We start from the raw sequence: 13,898 nt of genomic DNA, 5'->3' as shown, positions 1-13,898 counted from the left end.
AGGTCAACTCCAAAGCAATTCAGCTTACTAGAGAAGAATTGTTAAAATACAGAAGAGGGCAGTATGAGTTGCCTAGTTGCAGATTTTTTATGAACTGCTCATCTTTATGCTAGTTAAAATAAAATCAGAAAATATGTTGCAATTTTTTATCTCTTTCTGTAGTCATTATGGCGCACTTCACTGAAATACACAGAATAACTGAGTTACAACAATTGCAATAATAAATAGTATGGGGCTGCAGAGTTACCCTCAGTGATTGGCACCTGGATCTGAGCCTGAGCCTAAATGTCAGTGTTATCACAGCAAAACTCTGCTTATGAGCCTGTGCTCTACAATTCTGCCACAGTCCATTGTGGGAGAACTGGTTTGTCCCTTGTGAAGGGGAGAAGGCCTTTGGTGGCATTGGCAGCCAAACTATTTAGCCTGTATCCTGACAGCAAAGTAGCCAGTTTCCATCTAAAACTGAAGGACGGCTCAGGCTTTAACACATGACCAACCACGGGTTCAAATTACAACTAAACATGTACTCTAGGATATTGTGTGGATGGTTGGGGGTTTGGGCAAAAACACATTTAGGTACACAGACTGAAATTACAGTGTAGACATAATCTGAAAGCTAGCTCTTGTTTTTACTATTATAGGACTGGAGTGAAGGAGGCCAACAAAACTTTCAGTTAAGAAGTGTTGGTACAGATGTAAAAAGGTAGATTCATATTTGTCAAGAATTATAGCAGTGATTTTTTTTTTCAACTGTTTTAGACTCAAGGTGCCCTTCCATAACTTTTTATAAATTTAGTGGCATCCCATTTCAAAAACTAATTTCACTTGGTTGTTTTTGACTATGGAAAAATAATAGAGCAGGGGCAGACAGCCTCTGGCACGGGTGCCACAATGTGGCACATGAAGGCATTTTGCATATTACTTGCTGCGCTGCCACATGGATCAGGCCCCTTGCAGCTCCCCTGCTGTCTGCCCTTGACACGCCAATATTTTACAGGTCGAGGTTGCAGATGTTTTTGGCACTCTACCCAAAATGTTGCTGACCCCTGTAATAGAGTAATTTCTCTTTTGCAAAGAACTCAGAAAGCCTACAGTGGGTCAGAATGTTTTTGACAGTATGGATTTCTACTTGAATCCATAGTGTGTCATGTTGGTTTTTTACACCTAAGAATGCTAATATTTTGTGTGGTAATGAGATCTTTTTAAGGGTGCTGCAAAATATTAACAGTCTTAGGTTTGCAAACACCTACATATGACTTGGAAGAGATTTTGAATGGGAATCCATAGTGTCAAAAATGTAATTAAAGATTCAGTATTTTAAAAGCACGCTTCTTTTATTTACAGGACCCATAACATTTATATTTGAACTGAGAGAAAGCTCCTTGTTAAGAAAGAGAAAGTGTTAGCTTTTTGAGAACACTTTCCAGAATGGTGGTAATACTTATATAATATGAATGAAGTTCAAGATTCTGTACAGAGAGTTTGAATGACCAAGTCCCGTCTTCCAAAGAGCTTATGAGTTTTTAATGTAGACAGAGAGAATGTATAAAGAGAGACTGTAGTGAGGGAGGTGATTAAAAAGTAGTGTGGTTTAGTGAAGTTGAACATCCATCATAGCTTTGCTGCTTTTTACAGTTTTTAAGTAACTGGATTTTTGTTTGGGGAAAATCTGAATTTTTGGTTTCCTGAAATTAATGTTGCTAAGAATAGCATTAGCACTCCCTAAGGAAGCAATTTGAAATCTTTGGGCTTTTAGTACTCGAACAATGTTATTTATCAACCAGATTCTGGTTTACAACCTAATAATCTTCATAATATCAGATTTATGTTTTAACATGGGGTGGAAACTAAGGCGCACGGTTGACAGCCCAGAGGTTGCAAGTTTGAGGCCACTGCAGAAGTGCTCATGGCACAGCCCTCTCAGATTCTAAACGAATCTGTGAATTTTGCTAAGTGCCTTGTTGCAAGAACAGGAGAAGGAGGGAAGGGTGATTTAAAATTCAGTAGGCAGCCATTATACAGTTGCACATTTGACTAGGTCTTATATCCTTTATGCCTTGTATTCTGTCTCTTCCCACAAGTATCTTAAGTGATATCCTTGCCCTGTTGATTTGTACAGCAGTTTCATTATTGCCTTCAGTGGGACAGGATTTCACTTCTCACTTTCAAGAACAAAGTATGGGCCCAATTCTTCAAGTACTCTGGTACATTGATGTAAGGTGTATGGCTTGTGAGATAAGACATTGAGGCATAATAGGTCACAGTACCCTCTTTTCTGTCTGTGACTGCTTCCAAGTGCTGTCATTGTCATATGGTCACATCAGTCCTTTTATAAAAATACAAGGATTGTGTCTTCCTTCCGATAATAAAATTGTTTGTAGTCAGTTTGTACTTCTGTAAACATTTAGCAATTTTAAAACTCCCATTTATACATTGTACTGAAAGGAATTTGCAGATGAAGAAACTTGTACTCCAGCAGTGCAGTATTAAGATGGGGCTTGTGAACTAGATGTAAAATTCCAACTGCTGTTTTGTCAAACCGTTTTAATAATGATGGAGAAACTTCTTCTTGAAGAGTTTGTTTTTTAAACAAAAAATAAAATAAAATCTGTATTGCCCAAATAATGTTACTAAAAATTGTCATCTTTCTCTATATCCATAGAAGCAAGCTCCTTCTATGAGTAGTTCTCATATATTATATATCACTTTCTTTTAGGGCAAATAGTATATGCTCACCAGTTTGGGAACCAAACAGAAGGAAGTTTTACTTCTACCAGTTTATTTGATGCACACTGTGTAAACCTCATCTGTGATCTGATAAGCATGTCTATCAACAAGTATACAAAGGTATGTTTTTGTTTTTTTATTATTTTGTATGTGGAAACATCTGAAAACCTCAATCAGAGGGCCATATTGTGTCAGGTCTGTATTAGGGCAAGAAAACACAATCCCTTGTATGACTGTTTTAATTTTGCTCTTGATTTTAATATCCTCAAGTTTTAAAAAGTGTTATTTGTTATGAGTTTATATTATGTTGTATTTATTCATGACCATCTGGCAGCTGAATTAGAGAATAATTTAGAAATGCATTGTGTACAGAGATGAAGTGTGTGCCACATTTTATAATTTGTGTGTGCTGGGTTTCATGCCAAACATGGAACAGTCTGTGTTTTAGAGCTATAGATACAGAAAATGTCTTTCCAAATTCTCTCAATGGGAACAAAAGGTGATTGACTATAATCTTGGCAGTTTTTACGTAGAATGCCATCTTAAAGTTTATATTTACACTGCTCCTGTTTTTAACATCCTCATCTTTTCTATTCAGCACCTTTACATTTGTTAAGGTAAATGTCACTGTAATTTTTTTTGCTTTTTTTCTTATATTGGCTGCCCTGATGTTCCTTCTTCCAGCAGTTGAAAACTAGGAAATCTGATAGTTCTTTTATAACACCCAGGTAGCCAATAAAGTAACTTTATATTTTTTTTTGAGTGTGTATGATTAAGACTCTTGCTGTAAGTTACCACGTGACTAACGGGTGCAAGATTGCAGGTTTTTGAATAGCAGTGCCCATCAGGGCATGCATGTACTCTGTGCCTCTCTGTGCTCCTGTGCAAGTCTATCAAGAATAGATTGATTGCAACTTGCTATCCTATCCCGTTTGAGGCACAACCCTTTTTAGTGCTTGCTAGATCTTACCCACACAACGTGAGTGGCAGGGTATATATCATCCTAAGTGTCCATTCCACTGCCCATTCCAAACAGATCTCACTTCCACAACTTATGAAAGCAGGGGAAATCTCGATGTCCTGTAGCTTTGTGAGCCCAGTTTCCTGTGCTAGAACCAGACATTGACTCCTGTGAAAAGGCAACACTGTTTTCAGCATTTCCAAATGAGACAGTGACACATACCCTGACAACTTCAAGTTGTTACAAGACCTGGTGAGACTTCAACCTTTGAAATCTTTGAGGTCCCAGAAGAGTCCCATAGTTTCATAGTTTCTACGGTCGGAAGGGACCTGAGTAGATTATCTAGTCTGACCCCCAGCCATGGCAGGAAACAATACTGGGGTCAAACAACCCCAGCAAGATGTTCATCTAACTTCCTCTTAAAAACCCCCAGGGTAGGAGCCAGGACCACCTCTCTTGGAAGTTGGTTCCAGATCCTAGCCACCCTGACCGTGAAGTAGTGCTTCCTGATATCTAGCCTAAAGCTCTTTGGAATAAGATTCAAAACTTGTAAAATCAGAAGCATGGTGATTTATGTTGCTAAGTAACTGTGTAAATAAGGGAAGAAGTAGGGCTTAAAGATGAATGACATAAATGAAGCTTCTGTCCATATAAAATACTTTATAATCTGGGACAGAAGTTAAAATTCTTGCTAGGTGATGTGCTATACTTGTTTGAAATTGCCATAGTTCAGGTTTATATTCACCACTCCGTCTTTTACAGATTGTCTTTCCAAGGAAATCATCAATGATCACCATTGCTTGTGATTTACCCTTAAGTATACACCACTGGATTTCCAAATTCAGAATTGATGTAAATCATAGAATCGTAGAAAATTAGGCCACATATGGAGCACTGTGCCCAGTTTTGGGCTGCCCAGTAGAGAAAGGATGTGGACAAATTAGAGAGAGTCCAGAAGAGGCAACGAAAATGGTTAGGGAGCTGGGGCACATGACTTATGAGCAAAGGCTGATGAAATGGCTTATTTAGTTTAGACAAGAAAAAACCAAGTGGGCATTTAATAGCTGCCTGAAGGGTGGTGGCAAAGAGGATGGAGCTAGACTGTTCTCAGTGGTGGAACAAGATGACAGAACAAGAAGCAATGGTCTCAAGTTGCATCAAGGAAAAACTTTCTCACTAGTGGTTTGGTTAATCAGGTTATCCAGGAAGGTGGTAGAATCTCTACTCCTGGAGGTTTGGAAGACATGGCTATACAAAGTCTTATATGGGATGATATAGTTGGGGATGGCTTTGCTTTGAGCAGGGGGTTGGACTAGGATTGGAAAGGACCTCAGGAGGTCATCTAGTTTTCTATGATTCTATGATAACTTGTAATTTGCCAATCTCCATTGTTTTGTGAAAGAATGACATCTTGTATTTTCTTAATTAGGTCAGACCATCTGAGGCTCTGACTAACCACCACTACCCTTGTACTTGCATTAAGGAATTATGGGTTCTGCTTATCCAGCTGTTGGATCACAGAAATAAAGGGTCTCATCCTGAGGTAAGCAATAATATTGCTATATGCAGACCATAAATAAATTATAAGAAAGTAGTTAAAGCCAAACATTCAGGTGTTGATTTTCTAGAGTCAAATTAACCACTAGATTATACAAGTTCACATCAAGGGTATATACAGTTGAATTATACCCCATTTATGAGCTTTATGCGCACTGATGTGCAGACGCAGTTCGTTTTCTATAGCACCTTAGGCCCCATCCCTCAGCATTCATGTACTGATTCTAACTTTGCTGTGCAGTTGTTAGTGGTAGGTTATAGTGCTATTAGGGAGCATTCCTTGTGCACAGAAGAGGAAAGGAGTTGAAGTCATACAGTATGTTGCAGAAGCACAAAAAAAAAACCTATTTCCTGTTGTTGCTGCTGATCCTGACTCTGTAACCACACTTCTAGGTTTGTATCTAAACAAAAGGCCCAGACACAATCTGTCCCTGAATGTTTCAGATGAAGACTGACAGCTTTCAAAAGAGTCCATCTACAGTATGAATTTAGTTGACATAGCATCAAGCAGCTTCATGATTCAGCATTCATATTGAATACTGAAACTGTTCACTTAGAGGAAGTTGATGTAGAGAAAAGTCTCCTGGGTGAAAATTTTGTTGCTCATTATTAATCACTTTTGTTACAGTTGGACCTTATTAACTATGTCATTTTGCACCAGAGGGACTTGAACTGTTGGAGCCATCTTTCTTCATGTAGTAAAGACTGTTTGTTGGACTGGGACACAGTTCACTTAAAACTGTACCTGCATCCCAAAATGTTTCATGACAGCTACAGAGCAACGTAGGGGTTTTAGATCTGGAAAAACTAGATGGCAAGGACAGCTGTTAGAATCAGTGCATGATATTCACTGCCGCTCTCCCTACTGTTTGGTATCCTTTTAGAGGACGCTGATATTGAGGAAGAATGGCAAATCTGACATGATGCTGTGTGCTGCGCATGTGAACACACTGTTGACTTTGTATGCAGGCAACAGTAAGACTGGTTTGATAATCATGTGGCCATTCAATGTCTTCTCAAACAAAATCATGGCATTGTGTTAGGTTGTTTAGGCTCAACTGCTCTACAGGTATTTTGTGGACCAATGATGGGACCTGTTAATGACATTCAAGTTAAGATAGAAATACAGTGATTGCAGTTCTAGCATGCAGTGGCTTAGACCAGAAGCCAAGGGACACTAAAGCAGCCCTCCCTTCCCTTTCACAGGAAAGCTGAGCTGAGCGGGGTGTAGCCAGGCTCTGGCAGTCCTGAGTATGACCGAGGAGGGGCTTAAACCCCCATCTTGGCCTGCAGGGTTTGGAGGGTGGGGGAAGAGTGAGTGTGGCCAGACAGGAGCATGACCAGACCCCTGTGGCAGGGGTGGAGGAGGGAGAGAGGTCTGCCCACCACAGTGGTTACCTGACAACTGGGAGCAATCCAGGTACACAGCTCCACTGCCTGGCCCCACAGGAGGCCTCTTTTCCCCTTCCTCCTCCCTCTTCCTCATTGTTGTGGGGCAAGGAGGAGGGCTCTGTGCAGTGCTGCCCAGTGGCTGGCTGGGTAGTGGACAACCCAGGCCAGCTCAGAGGCATTGCAGGGGTTCATGTGTCCTCAGCAAGCCCCTGTAGTGGGCAACTGTTGGGCTTCAGGCCTGCTGGCACCTGTGAGCCAGCTTGGGTAGCCCATTGCTTGGCCAGTCGCTGCTCACGCACACCACACCAGGGTGCTCTCACTGACAGGGCTCAGTTTCCCTGTTATTGAGCCACAGCTGGCCCTCCCATGTGGCTGCCTTGGCCAGGGCTGAGCAGGGCCAGCCTGAGCTGCGCTGATGGGGCCCTTCCCAGCAGCTGTGGCTCAGTGACAGATGCTTGCTGGTCCAGGCTGGGCAGTGCCACACAAAGCCCCCTTCCCTATCCTGTGATGGCAGGGGGGAAGGAGGCGGGGGAAGAGTCCCCCTTCAGCACCACACAGAGCCTCTGGGACATGGGGGTGGGGAGGAGGAAGGTGGCTAGTCCTCCCTGGATGTGGTACCCCAGTGAGGGGGTTGTGGGACATTAATCCCCTCCCTGCCCCCTTAGCCTTAATGGGGCCATGCTGGGATGGCTGCCATCCTTGCCAGTGGGATAGGGAAGGAGGGTGGGAATAAACCTGTTTTATGCTTGTGCTTCTTGGGGCACCCTGCAGAGGCTGCTGTCTCTCTTCCTCCCCTCACTGCTCTAGTAGGAAGGGAAGGGGCACAGCCAGATGTCATCCTGGCATGGCCCTGTTAGGCAAAGGGAGCGGAGTGGGAAGGAGGGGGTTAATTCCTCCTTCCATCCCTGCCACCCTGGGGACCACAGCTGGGGTCTGCCAGCCCCAGCCACCACCTTGCTTGCCTGCAGACAGGCAGACCCCAGCTGCAGTGGGGAGGGGAAGGAGGGAAGAATTAACCCACTCCCTGCCCACTTCACCTTAATGGGGCAATGGCAGGACACATCTGGCCACATCCCAACCCCTGTTGGGGCTAGAGACAACTTAGTGAACAGCAACAGGCTGAAAAACCATGCAAGGTGAAGGATGCAGTGGCAGTCATCACTGCTGCTGCTGCCATCACCACCTAACTTGCATGTTGAGTGGCACATTTTTTGAGATGAAATGCTCTTATTGTGCATAGGCCTGCACAACGATCTGTGCTTGATTCAACCTTTCCCTTTCTGCCACTGCTGTAATTGACTATGAGTAAATTGCGATGGTTACGGTAGGACCTAGAAACTTAAGTCAGGATCAGAACCTGTGATAGGTGCTGTATAAATGAAGAGTATCAGAAAACCAGTGCTATGATGATCTTACTTAATTGGAGGAGATGGACAAAAACTGTTTGAGGGGAGAAGTATTATTCCTGTTTTGTTAGGTGGTGAGCTGAATCATGAAACACTGAATGACTGAGCTCACAAAGGTAAAAGAGAGAAGTTAACTCTAGTCTATACTGATGTCCAAACCACTAGACCATTCATCCCTTCTATTTTGTTAAACTTTGGTAAAGCTTGAAGTTGTAAATAAATCTTTTAAGTTCTAGTCCACTGCCTTAGATGTGAGATTATAAGTAATGTTAAAATGACTAGGTTAGCTTTTTTTTAAATTGAAATATGTGTGTGTTTCATAGTTTCATAGTTTGTAGGGTTGGAAGGGACCTGAGCAGATCATCAAGTCCGACCCGCTGCCATGGCAGGAAAGAGTACTGGGGTCAAATGACCCCAGCAAGGTGACTGTCAAGCCTTCTCTTAAAGACCCCCAAGGTAGGAGCCAGCACCACTTTGCTTGGAAGTTGGTTCCAGATCCTAGCTGCCCTGACAGTGAAGTAGTGCCTCCTGATGTCTAATCAGAATTTACCCTCTGCCAGCTTGTGACCATTATTTCTAGTCACTCCTGGTAGTGCTTGGGGGAACAGGGACTCCCCCAAAGCCTGCTGGTCCCTTCTGACTAGTTTCTAACAGGCTACTAGATCCCAGCCTTCTTTTGTGGAGGTGGAACAGGTTCAGATCCCTGAGCCTTTCCTTGTAGGGCCTGCCCTGCTGCCCCCTGATCAAGCTGTGCCTGCCTCTTTAAGAGGTTTAAGCAGGCTGTGGAGCTGCCGGCAGGTGCTGCTAGGCCCAATTAGGCTGTCGCAGGACTGCTAAGGTGCCACCTGATTGGATGAGGGCTGGGCAGACAGGGTATAAGCCCAGGCCCTAGAAGCAGAGGCTGTCAGTTATATCAAGGGAGCCAGTGGAGCAGCATCACAGCCTGAGGTGAGCATCTCCCAGAACACCTGGAGGTCAGGGTAGGACCTATAAGGACGGAAGAAGTTCCTGGTCCTGGGTAAGACCCGAAGGGCTGCATGGAGTAGGGCAGAATGAGTGAGACCCAGTGAGGGGTGGAATGGGTAAGGCCCAGGAGTTGGTTGAGTGATTGAGGCCCGGCAAAGGGCAGGGTGTTAGATGCCCAGCAAGGGCAGGAGTTGTCAGCTGTTTAGATGCCATCTGTGAGGCATGGGACATGGTATAGGGGTGGTTCGGAGCTGTGTACTTGGCCCACTACACCAGGGCCGCAATTATGGCAACCTTCCACATTTAACAACCATTATGGTAACATCAAAGGTGAGGCGGGATGGACTGCCTAGGCAGGGGGCAAGCCAATGACGTGAGTGGCCTGAGGGCGGAGCTTGTAGTTGCCCCCCTGTCTCACAGTGTGACTGTGTTATCCTCTCTTATGGGATCTGTCCCTAGCTATTACTGTTTCATATTGTTAATCGTATGCTGTATGAAGCTGCAGGTAAGTTGTATTTAAAAATGCTCATCCATTTTATATTGTCAGTGTAATATAAGCTGCTTAAACCTTTACTTTTTTTTAAACTTATATCATTCATAAACTTGTTGGCAGTCCAACTTCAATGCACACTCGTGTAAGCTATTGCTTTTTTATTCATTCTTTCGAGAATATACTAATTTCTTTACACCCATATTCCATGTGGTCTTGAAATTAACCCACAAAACAAAGATTATGCTCTCCCTTGGCCATCAAAGATCATACTTTTATTGCATTTGTTTTTTCTTTTTCTTTGAAAAATAAAATCTAAAATGGCTCAAGGTTTTATCTGGTGTCACTAAACTTTGTTGTTCATTGTCATTTTGTAAATAACTATCACTTGTTTGTTCCTTGCAAAATTAAAACAGCATTAATAAATCAACAAGACACTATGGCGTGAGGAATATATATTAATATGGTTTTTTGTTACTGTTTTATTACCATGAAGCATCATTTAATACAACCCCAAATTGCTTTTCTGTTCTCAGAAGACTTTCTGGAGCTTGATGAATAAACTTCTAAATAATCTTCTTGAAAGATCCAGTAGTACAGAAGGGAGACCTGGTTTTGAGTCACTTCAGTGCAAAGATCCATTAAGTTTTAGCTGGTGGATTATTACTCATCTGGCATCACTTTACCAGTTTGACCGTAATGGGTATCTAGAGGAAAAGGTAAGCTTGCTCTTTCTGAATATGCTAATATTTTAATTTGTTAATAATTTATTTAATCTTCTAATTTTGAGTAGGTTTTGACTGTGGTGATTGGAAGATGGTGGTGATTATTCCAGCGGAATTTTTTTGTCTGTGTTAGAAAGGGTTTTTTTATTTTTGTGAGGTTTTTTTAAAAATGGTTGTGCGTTTAAATTTATACTGTGTAGTGTTTACTGTCTGGTTATTACATGAGCAGTAAGTATTATATGCAAAACATGTTCAGTAGGTAACCTAAGTAGGGAAACTAGAAATCCTACTAGTTAGCATATATACTTAATGTTGTAGCATAATGTTTTAAAATAGTCTGCCTGTGGCATTGCTGCTTGGTTGAGTTCACTGTTTTTAGCAACTGAACATATTAGATTATCCGTGTTGGACTTTGTCTTCACGTAGGTTTACTGTTTTTCAAATGAGGTGTAAACCAGAAGCACTAGCTGTACATACTTGTTAATGCCACTGTGGTGTTCTGGCTACATTCTTGGCTGGCATAACACATTCTGTCTACATAATATTTCTGGCATTTTCAGTTGCATGTATGTTTTGCTTAATTTCTGATTCTAGACTGTTATGGAGGAATGTGTACTGTTAAATAAATGCTATACTGAGGGTGTTTTTAGTGGTGGGTCATATGATTTATGTATTTTTTTTTCTATATATAGTTTATTCTGTATGTAAGTCAACCTTGCATTTTCAGGTTCAATTTTAGGGAAAACTTTTTCTATAAATATAAGTTAATAACCACAGATAAAGACTTTGAACTGTTATTGCCTTTATGAAACCCTAGGAAAGTCAAAGAACCAAGAAAAGGACCCAGAGTTAAATGTACTAAAAATACTAAAGTAAAAACTGCACTGAAAAGAAAAAATATGAATTAGTATTTGCATTGCATTCCCAAAAATACTACAAATACAAAAGTCAAAACTATAGGAAGTCCAATTATATATTGACCTTGCATAAGTTGGCTGTCATATTTCTGGCTTTTTTGGTGGAGAAAAAAGGCAAACTCCTAGTCAGAAAAATCTAGTCTAGGTGTGGCTGGCAGTATTGCTTGTTGTTAGAATGGGTAATGCCAAGTAACTTCAAGTTTTTTTTCCCCCCAAATAATTACACCATTATTAAAATATGTGCTTCACCAAACACTCTGAATTGTTTTAGGGGGAAAATATACATTGTTTTACTGTGTTCAAAAGAATATTCTGGCAACCTTTTCTCTGCCTCTTTTGCTCCCATTTTTGGAGATAGGGGTTTGAAATTTCTCAGGATGAATGTGAAGGTATGTGTAAAAATGTTGTTGTCTTTTTCCTGTCTAAGTGAAAATGTGTTTTACATTATATACTTTATTCAGTGAATATTTAAACCATTCTTGGTGCACAGCTGAAATCCTGATCCCTTCTGTCCCAGGTGGATGGATGTCTAGATTACTAGGTTACAGAGTTGTGCCTCTTTTTTTTTCTCTGAGGCCTAATGAATCTTGAATTCTTTTATTTTTTGGATAGTGTGGTACAGCTTTACCAGGAAGAGTAAAGAGTATTTTTTCTCTCAGCCTATCCTACACCTTGGTGGGCAGGGTACTGTTTTGGGAGATAGAAGATGTGGGTATCAATGTCACCAGTCACACGAGGGCCCAGTGCCTATGTCTCTCATTCACCAATTTCTATAGCCATGTTGTGTAAAAGTAGGGCACTGCTGCTGCTAGCTCTGGTTTCAGAAGGATAGCTATCACCAAGTAACTCCAAAAAGACTTCCAAGTTGCGAGTCCTAGCCTGATGAGAGTTGCCTTCCTACAGTCCAGAATTAGGTCCCTAAGATACAAAAGGACTAGAATTTATGAGGTTCCACTCTTTTTAATCTTAATATGTTGGCTTGATTAGCATGCTGGCTGTTGTGAATCCTAGTCTCATGTGCCTAACTCTCCCCATGAATTATAACACACCATATATACCTGATGTATGGCTCGGGATTCCAGTTACAGAGCCAGGCACCTTGGTGTGGCACTGCTCACTGTTGGCTCAGCTAAGTCCTTTTATGGATCTAGGTCTATATGTCTGTTATGGATCCAGGCTGAGCTATAGCTTTTTACCCTGTCTTAAGTTTTCTAGTGTGCATCCTTTTAAGTGACAGGCCTATATCTGTCCCTCTCTCGGCATGGAACCCCATGATTTACCCTGCTTGAGACTGAATCTCCAGTTTACAGAAGCCCCCATGTCACCTACCGTGTGTCTGCGGCAAGTCCAACTTATTGTTGGTCCAAGTTCCTGTGACAAACTGTAGTCAGTATGAAAATGCACTGATACAGAATCATAGAAAATTAGGATTGGAAGGGACCTAAGGAGGTCATCTAGTCCAAAACCCTGCTCAGAACAGGACTACCCCCAACTAGATCATTCCAGCCAGGGCTTTGTCAAGCCAGGCATTTAGCAACCTCCAAAGATGGCAATTCCACAACCTCTTTGGGTAGCCTGTTTCAGTCTAGCTCCATCCTCTTTTGAACCACCCTTCAGGTAGTTAAAGGTTGCTATCAAATACCCACTCAGTCTTCTCTTCTTTAGACTAAACAAGCCCAGTTCCCTGAGTCTCCTTAAGTCATGTTCCCTAGCTCCCTAACCATTTTCATTGCACTGCACTGGACTCTCCAATTTGTCCACATCCTTTCCATAGTGGGGGGCCCAAAACTGGACACAGTACTCCAGATGTGGCCTCACCAGTGCAGAATAGAGGGTAATAATTACTACCCTCAATCTGCTGGCAATGCTCCTACTAATGCAATCTAGTATACTGTTTAGCCTTCTTAGCTCGTATCTACTTGGTTATCCACTGTAACTCCCAGGTCCTTTTCTGCAGAGCTGCTGCTTAGCCAGTTGGTCCCAAGCCTGTAGCAGTGCGTGGAATTCTTCTGTCCTAAGTGCAGGACTTTGCATTTGACCTTGTTGAACCTCATGAGATTTGTTTTGGCTCAGTTCTGCAATTTGTAGGGGTGCATCGATAAAGATTTTCTTGGCTGATACCAATGGCCGATTATTAACTAGCCATATTGGTTGATACTGATCTGCTAGCTGATTTACAGGAATGCAGCCTGGCACCTTGGGAGAATAGCATTTGGCCAGTAAATCTATGTAGGGGGGGAAGAATCAGGGGAGAGGGATGGGGCATGGTGGGGGCAGATCAAGGCTCCCATGGTGAGGAAGGGAGTGGGGCAGGGGCAGAGTGTTGCCCAGTGAGGACAGTGAATGCAATCCTGGGAGTGGGTCTGAGCACAGCCCCAGCCCAGCCCCCTCACTGGGAAGAGACTGGCACAGCGCCTGGCCCCGAGACCTCAGTGGGCAGCCTGCCCTCACCCTGTACACAAATCTGGGGGGAGTGGGGGAAAGCACATGCCCCCCCATGCTTCCCCTGGGGGTACATCCAGCAGCAGGGAGCTGCCCCCCACTCCCCACCTGCACATGGCTCCAGATGAGTAGCCTGCAGCTCTGTCCTGCTCCCAGGGTCACATTCACCACCCTGGCTGGGGAGCGCCTTCCCCTGCCCTGCTCCTTCCCTCACCATGGCGGCCTCGATCTGCCCCCCGCCTCCCCCATCAGAATTGGGGCCTGTAATCCAGAAACCTCTGCTAGTTGCCTGGAGAAAGCTTCATTTCCTCATCC

At 42.8% G+C, this 13,898-nt stretch overlaps 1 protein-coding gene across 1 annotated transcript in view; it reads left to right on the top strand.

The window, feature by feature from the left end:
* The window catches only part of MMS22L (MMS22 like, DNA repair protein), a 156,648-nt gene that overhangs the window by 25,696 nt on the left and 117,054 nt on the right, over positions 1 to 13,898 (top strand). Inside the window, exons 8-10 of the mRNA XM_090037124.1 lie at positions 2,717 to 2,847; positions 5,118 to 5,231; positions 10,036 to 10,218. Coding sequence (XP_089893250.1) covers positions 2,717 to 2,847; positions 5,118 to 5,231; positions 10,036 to 10,218 — 428 coding nt within the window. The remainder of the gene's footprint in view (positions 1 to 2,716; positions 2,848 to 5,117; positions 5,232 to 10,035; positions 10,219 to 13,898) is intronic.

Source organism: Crocodylus siamensis, chromosome 1 (assembly GCF_052110815.1).
Source record: "Crocodylus siamensis isolate JL-2025a chromosome 1, ASM5211081v1, whole genome shotgun sequence".
In the NCBI taxonomy this organism is placed as follows: domain Eukaryota; kingdom Metazoa; phylum Chordata; order Crocodylia; family Crocodylidae; genus Crocodylus; species Crocodylus siamensis.
This window is presented reverse-complemented; position numbering and strand designations above follow the sequence as displayed.